The sequence below is a fragment of the Oryzias melastigma genome, linkage group LG7 (assembly GCF_002922805.2).
Source record: "Oryzias melastigma strain HK-1 linkage group LG7, ASM292280v2, whole genome shotgun sequence".
Taxonomy (NCBI): Eukaryota; Metazoa; Chordata; class Actinopteri; order Beloniformes; family Adrianichthyidae; genus Oryzias; species Oryzias melastigma.
Window position 1 is genome coordinate 10,611,095 of NC_050518.1, and position 13,159 is coordinate 10,624,253.

At 37.3% G+C, this 13,159-nt stretch overlaps 1 protein-coding gene across 5 annotated transcripts in view; it reads left to right on the forward strand.

Moving 5' to 3' along the window:
- kcnd3 (potassium voltage-gated channel, Shal-related subfamily, member 3) overlaps positions 1-13,159 on the forward strand; it is a 114,386-nt gene that overhangs the window by 77,869 nt on the left and 23,358 nt on the right. For all 5 annotated transcript variants that reach the window (XM_024293794.2, XM_024293793.2, XM_024293796.2 and 2 more), the window contains one exon: positions 10,088-10,256. In XM_024293794.2, coding sequence (XP_024149562.1) covers positions 10,088-10,256 — 169 coding nt within the window. The remainder of the gene's footprint in view (positions 1-10,087; positions 10,257-13,159) is intronic.

A 13,159-nucleotide genomic window follows, 5' to 3' on the forward strand; every position in this document is an offset into this window, starting at 1 on the left:
GATAACAGTCTGGTAATCACCTTTTTCCAAAGACAGATGCACACTCAGTCACACACGTTCCCTCTCGCAAACGAGCAAGGCTTGTAATGAAGCCGCAATAGTCCCTGACAGCCTGGGAAAACGCCGCGCTATGGAGAGGCACAGCATCTAAAGCATGTACATGCAGCTCTGTGAAAAATGCTTTATGTTATGGGGAGCCGCAGTGGGAGAAAAACAACCCTCGCCAAACTGCTGAGTTTTAGGGCAACCTGGTAATTCACCATATTCATCTTCTATCCTGTTATAATTGGGCTTTAGCTGAAATATTTCTTCCATCCTCAAGTCGGAGTGTTAGTTATATAGCAGGCAGTGGAGCTTAGGCTGTAGCTGTGTGATGAAAAGTTCAATATCTACTCACTGACTCCTCCTTTCTTCATTACTCAAGGAAAACACATCAAACCCTTAAGCCTCTTAAAGAATCATTAACGTCTCCGTGATTTGATTTACAGAAACTGTCAGGGAATGCTGGAAACCTTTTCACTTGTTGTTATATTTTTATTTTACTCATGTAAACTGTGACCAGGAAACTTGTCAGTGAGAGGAAAGTTTTTAGCAGCAACAGTAAGCTGATGGATTCCCCTGAAGCTGCATTCATACCGAACGCGATTCTCAAATCAAATTTGCATCGGATTCATTTCTTTCCGAGTGCATCAAATTTGCTGCTCCTCGCTTGTCCAAAAATGTATTCATAAACCAGACGCTCCCGCTGTGTTTAGGAGGAGCTGAAGTTTTTAGCCTCATCGCTACATGGAAGCACTCACAGTAAATCTCATCTACAATGATAGGAACTTATGTGCTTCTGTCAAAAGTGAAAGTTAAATTTGTTATATATATTTATTAGCTATATTTTATAAATGAATGGTGTAATGACCTTAAAAAAACATAAATAAAGAGTATTTTTCTAACTTTGAGGTAAAGTTTTGCCTGAGTTTCGGTCCATAAGAACCAGGACCAAATGGCTTTTTTTTTTTTCTACCTTTAAAGGTTGCACTACTCCTCCAATTGTAGGGGCATTTGGAGCTTTAGTGGTGTCCAAAATTGTTCTTTTAAGGGTGTATCCCTCTACCTGAAGTTTACAAGTTTACAAGTTTACATTTAAATGTAAGTAATGACTTTTTAAAGTTATAAAACCAACATTATGTATTTTCAAAGTGTTGGCAGCTCTGCATTAAAGTAGATGACCGGCGACTATTGATGACATCATTAAGGATTAGTAACGTCCAAATTTGAAGACTCTATAACTGTGTCAGTTTTCTCCCTACTCACTATATAGTGCGTTCACCATTTTCTAGTGCTTTCCGAATCTACTAATTCCGAAATCGAGTGCTCTAGAAATTTCCCAGAAGTCTTTGTGAAAAATGCATGCATCGATGCTCACTAGATTAGCAAATATAGACCACAATGCATTGCAGTTGAACATTTTCGAACAAAAAAAACGTGTTTAAAAGTATGTCTTTAAAAAAACATCTGCATTTTCACCATCAGAATGCAGTGGAGTCATAAATAAACATAGTTAAATGTTTTTATTGATTAGATTTTGATTTTGTGAAATCGGTGACGACATATCCAGCGTTTAGAAAAACCAAAGAAAAAAGTGAGCATTGTGTCCGAATTACCTTTAAAATCCAGGGCACTATGTAGTTTTTTAGTAGTTATTGGTTAGGGAGGGATTTTGGACACAAACTTTGCTTCACAAACTCTCCGTTTGAAAGTCTAAATGTAGGGTTAAGGAAAAGCTGTAGAGTTAAGGAAAGTATTTGGCCTTTGTCTCACAAATCTTTAAAAATATGTATTTGTTTTTCAAAAACTGGTTCTAACTGTTTCCTTTCATCAGAAATATGTTGAAATATGAGATTCTTAAAATGTTTTGTAAAAACATGTTTTAAAGGTTATCTACAGCCACATGCATAATTAAATAAAACATTCACATCATCCACTTTTTAACAAATACATACTTTTATCTTGAATACTTGATTTCTTAATCTTTGTAGCCTCTTTTGTTTGTTAATTAATAGGAAAAAATATATTTTCAAAATAAAATTCTCTAAAGATTAAAGAAAAAAATAGTTCTCTAGATTGAAAAGTCACCTACATTCCACTGTCTTCCCTGTTGTTTTACTTTCGCAGGTCATCCTGACGATGTCTACAGCTAACAAAAGGGCCGCCATGCGACTGGCTGGATATGTTTCAACGAGCAGATGAACAGGAGTAATTAATGACGTAGCCTTTGTGTCACACGCAGCTGAGAGGCTGCCTTGTATGCAGAGTCTGTCCTCAGTCAGTCAGACATGAACCCCTGCCAAAGCTCTAAAAAGGCCTTCTTTGTCTCGGTTCCTACTTTAGAAAGCTTCCCTTGGATGACATTTTTACAGTGACACCTGTCAGACAGACTCTAAAGCCAAACAAGCTCAGCTACTGTTTGCTTGGTTTGAAAATAAACCTCAAAACTGAAAATCCCCAGTAATAGTCTGAGCCACTGCAAAGGTTTCAAAAGTTCAACACTCCCGTGTTAAGGAGAAGTGGCGGCAGTCGCTCAGCGTGATCCACCATGAGATTGGTTGTGAAGTGACTGATGATGATGACCTTTTTATCGCCTGCAGTGTAGGGGGAGAATAATTTCCTTTACTTTATCAATTTATCTGTTTGTTGTTGTTTTGTTTTGCTTTTTTTTTCCATTTCCCTCCCATCAGTTGATGAATGCAAATGAGGAAGCATCCTATATGCCTGCCTCACATAGACATCAGTATCGGATTTTGCCTTAAGTCCTTACTTTAAGCCTAATTTGTTTTTAGACAAAGAATAAAGATCAAACACTAAAATTGATTTGAATTTGTGTGCTCTTGATGTGTTTTTTCCCACCAACTAAAAAGATGCTGGCTTAATAAAAATGTTTTTTTAATTATTATTATTCCTGTCACAGATGGTTTTTATTCTTAACAAAATATGCTTCAGCACCAAACTGTAATAGCATACAGTGACCTTTGAAATTATTTCATAGTGCAGCAAATGCATTTGAATAGATAATAATGTGAATTTTTCAGTGGACATTTGCCGAGAATGTTCTCCTTTCAAAGGTTTGTGTTCGAGATTGTTCACATTTTCCATACAGCACAAAGCAAATCATACACAATGGTTAATTTCAGCGTATCTGCCCAGCCCTGATGACACAGCCATAATATAACTGGCACACTCAGTAGATTACCATGAATTTTATGTTTGCAGATATCACAGGTGAAGCCAATGGCAGCAAATGAGCTGGAGAAATTATCAGGCTGGCCTGAACAGATGCAGCTAATGCTTCTTTTCTATCGCTTTCGCATGGCAGGGTTTAGAAATCAGCTGTTGGCATTGTCCCCGCCTTTTCACAATGTCCAGGGTTTTTTTTTATTTTATTTTTTGGTAGCCATTCAAAACAAGGTCATTGTTGCAATTAACATGCCATTCAGAGAGCAGCCATTCACACAGGGCTTGTGGCCCCTCTCTGAATCTGAGCACCATGTTTTTATTTGTCATTTACTCTGGAGATTGGGGTTTGTTTAGAAGGAATTTAGCTCCTTTGGCGATGTTTGGATTATCAAGCTGCTTTTTGGGATGATTAATTCCTGAATAATATTTGCTATTTTTGTACTTGTCTTGGGTTTGGCTGAGAAAAATATTTATGTTTCCCCTTCACATAAGTCATTGGCAATTGTTGACCAATTAACTATCTTCTAATTTGCTTTGTTATCTGTTTGGGTTGCCTTTTCTACATCCAGTAACATTTGGGAGGATCATGGATTCTTGGTCTATTCAGCAAGAGCCGTACACCGGGGAAATCACCTCTGTTTGACTGGCTGGCCATGAAATGTCAGACAAGACTACAGATGGATGGATGGTTGGGAGAAAGAGACCTAGAGAAACAATCTTTCACCCAGATGAACCCTGTGGAGCAAAACACCATTGGCCTCTGACAGGTTTCCCCTTCAGATGGAGTTATATAAGCACTAAATAGTCATTAGGTGTTATTAGTCACATCTTCAGCACATCTGTTATGAGATTAATGTGAATTTATGGATTCTCTTAAACTGAAGATTTGATGGAGGGTTTTTTTTAAGTTTGAGAAGCTCCTTTCTTAGGAGAAAATGATTTTTTTTCTAGATTAAATTTTTTTTTCTGAAAAAACACATTGTCCCTCTGACATCACAGTTTCAAACCTTTGTTATGAACATTACATTATATTAAAATTATATCAACAATTGTTGTGATTATGGTCAAAAATGTGCTTTATGTTTTTTTTTATTGTAAAAAAGTAAAAAAAAAATGACAACATGGTCCAAACATGAGCCGTGGTAGCTGTCCTAGGTGCTGAAATTTCTTAGTAACTTTTGATCAAATAAAAGAAAATCACTGAATATAAGTTTTTCTCTAATTTTTTTTTAGTTAGATTTATTTTATATCTTTAGAAACATAAGTCATATTCCGAACTTTTTGACAGCACAAAACACACATCAGTGAAGCGTCTTATTCATCCTGGACAGTTCAAAAGCAGAAAAAAGTTTTAAAAGATTTTTTTTTTAAGTTGAATACATTTCGTCTTTTATCCAAAAAACTTCTAATGGGAAATCTTGATGGGTGCAGATTGTTGCCAAGTGAACTTCAGGCTTCGTCACCTTCCTTCAAGATTCAACCCCAACAAAAGCTGTAGATATTATCAGTCTGGAGCTCAATTGTCACATTAGCATTTCATTTACTAGTGTTTTCCTTCCTCTCCATAACAATTATTTTGAAAAATATCATAAAATAGCTTCATATAAGCACAAAAAGGAATCAATACCCATTTTCCTTTTTAATGTTTTTTCCACTATTCAAATCCAAACCCAGTTTGATTTATGTTTATTCTCCAGAAACCACTTGATAGTTCTTAAATAAAATGTCCAGAACCATTATCCAGATTGAACTATTCATTTAAATGAAAGTACTCCAGGTTCAGCAGAAATCAATGCTCTTATCTGGTTTTATTATAACGCTTTTCCTCTTTTCGTTTATTTCTGTCTAACCGACACAGGCACAAGCGTACCACCTAAATATGTGGCACACAGATTAAACTCCTAAACCCACTCAATAATACTGAGGGTTACTGCCTTCCCTAGCATGTGATTTTAGCCCTTTAGGGAATCAAACCACCGCCAGGGACTGTCATACAAACAGAATCAGTTAAGCTATATCTGACTGACTCAAGGGAAGCTTCCTGGGAATTACGTGGGAGTTAGCCTGTAAAATGAAAAGCCAGCCTGCAACACTTGAAATGTCAGTATTCTGCCTGTGTTTCTCTCTCATGGAATGTGTCTTTATCTTGTTTGCTATCATATAAATGCGACCCTATGATATTGAAGTTGAAGCAAAAAAAATAAAAAAAAATAAAAAATACTAATTTAACCAATATAAAAAATGACAAGTTTTTATCTCTAATAAATAGGGATTACATTGATTTATAAATAACATGGAACTACCCTAAACCATTTTACAAGCGGATTTTAAATAATCTCAACTTTTAAAAAAATCTTTACCAATATCAGTTAGTGGTTACAGAGGTATCACACAGTATGTTCTGCAGGATCAAAGGGAGTTTGTAACTATGGAAGAATCCACAGTGACCTATTTTTAGCATCATTTCTTAATTCCATGTGTTTGACTCCTGCAGGGAGCAGTCTTTTGGATGTTTATTTCAGGTAGTTGGACTAACTGGTGTAAAGTAGTGCCACTTCTTCCTCTAAAGAGGTTATTCTGCGTTGCAAATTGTAACAAATTAAAAAAATAAGTAAGATTATTTTTGCTTTTTAGGGTTTATTCCAGAAGCAGAAGATGGTTTTGAACTTGCGCAAATGGAAAAATCTACTATTGTCTTTCTTTTTGACTGTTGGCGAATGCCCTTGTTGAGACTGGTCAGTGGCACAGTCACGGTGTGTGTTCTCTTATGACCGAAACATCAATAATTTACATGGACATGCCTCATTTCCTCTCAGACCCATCTGCCTGCAGGAAGTCTATGGCCTGCTGCTAGGTAGATTAGCAGTGGGATATACACATGGTGTGAAAATGGACATTGTGCTGATTGGAAATTAGGAAACCAACATGCACCGCCCACATCAGTGGCAAGATAGGGCCCACAGTAAAGCCCACATATGTGCTGGAACACGTGCAAGTGTGGAGGATGCACTGAGATGATGCAGAGATGAATTAAACCTCTCTGTGCACTGCATCTTCTGAAAAATAGCCTCTCCCTGCTGCTTGTTTCCTCCTACTGTTCATCCACATCCTTTCTGTCTGAACGCTATGGCGTCTTTGAGAAGTCAGAATCTGCGCCATATTTTAAACCGATGGACATTTTATACACATTCACAGACCGTGCAAGTACTTCACTCTGCTTTTTTGTCTCTTTTAATGTGCACAAAGCCAGCTTTATATCTGTGTCCCATCTCTCAAAGATGGTATCACCACAGACAGGCCAGCTTTGACTAAATGGAAACAACAAATTAACTGTAGAGGAGAGGAGAGTCTGCATCAGCCTGTCTGATGGGATCCCATTAAAGAGAGCTTGGAGATAAATATGATTAGCTTTTCATTCATTCTAATGGAAACAGCTTTTGAAAATGGGAGAAGGTGAAATGTTTCTTAGTGATAGGCCCTTTCTACCATGATGGGAATGTTATTGCCTAATTTGGATAGATAGGCCATTGAGGTTTTGGAGAGGACAATGCGTGTGTGCGTCTGTGTTTGTGCATGGGAGTGGACCGCTGATTCATTGTGCATTTCCATCTCTGATGTAAAGGCCACTTTCTATTATGTGGTCTCATGTTGGTTTGTTTTTCCAGGAGTCTTTGATTAATAAGGTTTCAGTTTCATTTCTTCAGTAATCCCCACCCACTACATCTCAACAAAACTGACTTAATAAAGGTTTATGGGTTGTTTCGTGCGCAAATCATGCAGTGTTTTCAGTGAATTTTGTCACCTTAATTGAGCATGCAAGTAAATTAACATGACTCCTTTTGTGAATTATTAGTAATTCCAGGAGAGCTTTCAGGCTGTTGTTTGTCATTTCCCCCAACACAACACTAAATTACAGATAATTGCTGTTTTATGATAATATTTTACAAAACTGTGAGGGATTCTTGTATTTACTTAGACATATGTAATTACAAATGAGGCCCAATATTTAGACTGTATTTAGATGTTTCGTGTTTAATATTTATGTGTGGATAGCTACTATGTTACTCTCCATTCTGTTGCACCACTAAGGTTTTAAGGGGCTGTAAGCTAGCAGGAGAGAGTGTAAACATTGGTCCCGCCCACAAACTACTACTGTTCTGCAGAAACTATGTCTTAGGAAATGTAGATAATTTCCCAGAATGTCTTTATTTTGCAGGAAACTGTAGTAAGGAAGTTGGTGGTTCGCCAGAGATCTGCAATATCTGATGTACGGCCGCTGCATCTCATTAAAAGCCTGTGTTTACGTTCCATACTGTGTGATCCTTGACTCGCACAAACGTACCAAGATTTGAGAGAAATCTGCAGGAAACAACACAGAGTTTGTTTTTTGTGTTTTGTTTTGTTTTCTTGGCTAAAAGCGGCATATTTTGGGAACACAAAATAGATCAAAAGATAAAAATTTGGACTTTAAATGGTTAATAAAGAACACCCATATGAATCCGTGATATGTCAGCACACGAAAATAACTGCAAAAAACAACCAAAAATAATACATTTGTTTTAATACATTTGTTAAGATAGCAAAAAAAAAACATTGTAGTACTTAAAGCAATCATTCAAATAGTTTATCTCAGTTTTACGGATGAAGTAGTAAACAGTGATTCCTAGAATGCATTATTCCGTTCCTAATATATACACAAAGATCAACATTATGAAAAGTGGCGCTGGGGTTACTTTGAGTTATTATTGGCAAGCCTGTTTAATGTTGCTGCTCTATATCAGTACACATGACTGTGGAGGAGGAGGAGGGTGCATGTGCCTTGCGAAGGAGAGGGTCTCTCTGGTCTACACTAGGTTGTAATTAGAAGCAGACACATTTTACAAAAAAAAGAAGAAAAAAAAGCACAATTTTAGTCAACAGTTTTTAGGTGAAATCTCCCTAACACAAAAATTGTACTTCGTCTTAGTGAAATCTGGGCTCATAATAGCCTGAGTGATGTGTGAAACCCACTTAATAAATGACAGTAATTGGAGAATCATTTGAAACACCCACCATGACTTGTTGACTTTAAGAGGAAAATATTTTTTTATATGACTTAATTTTTTTAGAACATGTTCAAAATTCCATCAGTAATACCTACAAACTTTGTCTCTTGACTAATGAGAATGTTCTTAAATTAGATGTTTTGAAAACTCCTTCACAAATGTTGCTCACAATGGCCCTATAATTGATTCCCCTTATCTACCTCACAAAAAAAAAATAAAATAAGCTGCAATATACTTTTAGCTACACTTTCTAAATGAATCCTAAATCTGATGCTTTGAGTCAATAAAAAATGTACTAACTCGTATCATAGCTTTAAAATTTTAAGTTTTGTTGCAAAAGCTGTGATATATATGATAAAAGTTTTACAAGTTTTTGTATGTGGATATGAAAACTGGCTGATGGACTAGAGCTGCCCTCTGCCAAGTCTGTAGGGATCCATGATTTACTTAGTGCTTTATGGGACCGGGGCCAAAAATTATGACACTTTTGTGTGGTTACTGTCCTTGTGAGTATATCAGCAAATAATGGTTCCAGTATTTATGAGAGGCCTGAAAAGGTATAAACTTTAACTGAATAATTGCAAAAAATTATACTAAAAATACTTTCTTGATTTTAGATCTGATTAAATCAGTTTTTTTTTTCCGATTGTAAAGAAAATATGGGTTCCATTGCATATTAAATCAGTTTTTAATAACCAACCTTTATTCTGGTGCATGATTTCTTTAGTGAATGACAATTGCTGTCTGTAACTGCTTTCAAGTTCCATTTGTGGGTCTGATGTTACTTTTACAAGTTACTGGTTTTGTATTGCTTCCTGCAGGAGTAAATGAGACGAGTCAAGGATGAGATAAATTCTTTTTGCTAAAATATGTATCAGTCCTTTTAGTTTTTATACCTATGACTTTTACTTTCAGTTTGTCAGCGGAACCAAAGCCTTCCCATAAATCATCATTTCATCTGTCTGCACATGCAAGAAAAGTTGTCACATAAAATAGATTTTCATTTCTTCTCTCCCTCTGGCTATATTAAAGACTTTTTCAGGAGCTAAAAATGAAGAAAAAAATATGCATTTAAGGAAAATGTTGTTTTTTAACTGTGATGTACAGTCCCTATTTATTTAATTGAATGTTTTTACGGATGGTTGGAAAAAATGTTTTTCTTTACATGCTTAAAACATAGCATTCTTATTTAGACACATCTTTTTTAGATTTGTTTGTCTTGAAAGTCAGATTTATTCTGGAGGAAACTGAGTAAAATCTTCTTTATTTACTTCATTACTTAAAAATATCAAAATAAAAATATCAAGATAATATTAAAAATAAAAAACAGACACTAAAAAGAATATTTATATATAAAAACATATAAATAGAGAGTGTAAAATTGTAACTGCATTGTCTGTTTTGAGGTTTAAGAAAAAAAAAACATTTTGGACTTGCAAATATTTCAGACATAATTTGGATAAATGATATTTCAGAAATGTCCCTGGCCTTCTCGGTCTCCTCTCTAAAGGTTAATAGTATCGGCTCTCAGTGAGTGAGTCAGTGGACGCAACTGTGCCATTCATTGGCAGAGGCAGAGGAGCTTTGGCTGGAGCCTCTGTCTGCTTCTCTGGGGAAGAGAGAGTCAGGGGGTCAGGTTTAATTTTGCCGGAGATGGATATACACAGCACCAGGAAGCCTAAAAAGAAGATAAAAGCCCCGTAAAGAAAAAAGCCAGTGTGCTACAAATCGAAATGGTACCACTGGGTTGGGTGTGTGTCAACTAAAACAAGATGTTTTTACTAAATGCACCCTCCTCTTTTTCTTCCCTCTCACAGATATGGAGACATGGTTCCTAAGACGATTGCGGGGAAGATCTTTGGGTCAATTTGCTCTCTAAGTGGAGTGCTGGTAATTGCCCTCCCTGTCCCTGTCATCGTCTCCAACTTTAGCCGCATCTATCACCAGAACCAGAGAGCTGACAAGCGGCGGGCGCAGAAAGTACAGGTGAACACAGTTTTATTTCTCTTCAGACGGGCCTCAGAGGGCTGGACCTGCAGACACCCAGCACAGCGGGGAGCTCTGACATCTCCCTGACACAACAGGGTTCAGGTTTTCCTTGAGAATAGTGTGTGTCTAGTGTGCCATCACTCTGTCCACATCAATAGATTGATGCACAAACGAAAACCATGGTGAAGTTTATATTCTGTTTCTATGCCCCTTAAGCTCAAGGTTTGCAGTTCTATTTGATGATCTATAGCACAAACATTGTGGTGTGTTCAGACTGGAAACACTTGGTTTGCTCAAAGTGAACCAGAATAATGGCTTGTTTAAGCGGGACTGGTCCAGTATTTTGAGTGTTTCCATTATAAAGTGGACCCATTAGGTTGGCCCGATTCGTACCATTTTGGTCCCCCGTTGGTTGTAGGTCCATAGAAAAATGGAACGGACCAGTTAGGGCGGAGCTTCTGTCATCACACGATGAAATCAATTGATTGGCAGAAAGGTATTACAACAACTGCAACTGTATAACCAGTGCTTTTCCCAACTCAAGATGAAAGCCAAAAGTTTTTTCCTCTTTTTAGCTGTATTTTTCATCGCCTCCCGCAATTTTCTTGCAAAAATATTAAATTCTTTCTTATTTGCGGGGGGTTAGGAACTGGAGACACGCCGAATCCGTGAGTACAGAGAACCACACCGTTATGACGCACAGCTATGTCATCGCTCCATAATCCACATGTACTTTGATGGTCTAACACTCAATGGAAACGCTCACTTGAATTGCTTGCCATTGTAAACCGGTCAGGAGTGGATCGGTCCGATTCGAGCCACTCACTGGATGCAAGGCATTTGTTTCTTTCAATAATCCGAAACAAATTTTCTGTCTGAACACACCCAAGTAGACTTTGATCCGGTACCAGGAACCGCTCTGTGATCCATTTTTCTAGATGGTCTTGGTTCGTTTCCAATCAAACTGAGCTTCGGTTCGCTCTGAGTTTCCTCAGTCTGAATATTCCAGTAGAAAAACTGGACCAAAATGGCCCCTGTAGGAAATTAATCAAGGAAATTAAAAAGAGTATTGGAGCAACCATGAGACACAGCAACACACACTCAACAAGACAACGTATAACGTGATGCACATTGCTTCTCACTCTTTTCCGGACATTCTATATGTTGTGAGCACTTATCAGCGTACCTTCTTCATCATCTCCTTAGTAACCGCCTTGTAGTATGCCTTCGCCAGACTAAAGTGGCAATAAAAAGTGTTGTACTTGATCTTGATACAGATGTTCAAAAATAGGCTTTAACAAGTGAACTATCCCAACAAGGATTGCAAAATGTGGGACTTTCATTATTGCTTTGTCCCTCCCTCATAATTTCTAGCCAATGACTGAAGCGATCTTTAGTCACATGACTTTGTTCACAAGCTTTGGTTTGGTGCAGAAATGACCTGTTGACAGGAGCCTGAATGCAGACCAAACACAAGGTTCAAAACTGGATCGGGACGAGATTAGGCAAACTCAATCCGGACCAACAGACTTTTGCAGTCTGAATACACCCTTAGATATAGTTACATCACAGAGAGGTCCAAGGCTTTTTTGTGTAGCACTTGGTAAACTATAGAGCTTTGATGTAGCTTTTTTTTAGTCCACTTCAAGATTAAGTTGCTGCAGTGGAAGTGAGGGAATTGCTCTCACATGCACAGATCAAAGGAGTTTAAGAATCTGCTCTGTAGGTAATGAATTCACAGACCGGTCAACCACGAAATAATTTTATAGAAAGAACTACATACCAGCTGGTTCTTCCTTAAATCATCTTCTCTACAAGTTTATTTTTATTTATTTATGTTGTTAACAAGACTCTGATCTTTTAATTTGTCTGCCTGATGGGTTTGTTTCAGTAACCTCTTAGATCTCTCTGCAGTTTTCAGTAAAACTTTACCTCAGGACCATAACTGTACTTCAAAGTGAAATAGCCCAAAGCAAACATGACTCTGCAATGACTTTGCAAATCACCAACAAGGATTAAGTCTCTAGCTTGTCACTTGTGGGTGTGTGTTCTGGTAGAGGACTTCCTACCTTCTGAAAAAAAGGCCTTTCTTGTTTTTTTCACTGCAACCCCGTGACCCTAGACAGGAAGACATAGGTGTACAAGTTAGACTTTGTATCACCTGACCGCAATGACTGGATTATTTGTTTATTTATTTATTCTGGTCCACTGGTCCATATAGTGAGCTCCCAGTTCATTGAGAAGCAGAGAGCATGGCGTCATGGTTTTTCCACTGGCTCAAATGCCACACTGGTGTCACTGTTCTAGTCCACATTGTGACACAAAAGGGATGTGTATCGCCTGTTATTTATTATTAAATTTATCCTGACTTTGGTTGGCCTTTTGTTCGAAATTACTTTTAGCTTTAATTTTAGTCATACATACATCTTTTATTAATTTTAATACATTTTTAGCACTTTTAAAATAGATTATTATTGTATTTGTGTGTCTTATTTTGATAAAATTGCTTATAATAATAAAAATTAGATATCCATTATAATAAGTACACCGTATTTTTATAAAACTTTAATAGTCTACGTTCCAGCATTCGTCTGTAAAATGCTGTTCAAGACGTGCAGACGCATTTCTTCAGCAGTATGCTGTTCATTCCTAAGCCTTACCATATTAAGTGATATGTGTATTCTCCTCCATCAGCTTCAAGTCCACCTCAAGGCCTTCTCCTATGTGCAGTACAAAGAAAACCCCAAAAGGAGCACTCATGCTAACAAAGCCTGAAGTGTCTTACCTTTGCAGAGCGTTCTGCATGCGCCCAGATGCCCTGCAGAGGACTCTCATATCGGCCCATTGTAGTTATGCTTTCATTCTACTCTGAGGCCATGGCTGTGGTAACATTAGGCACT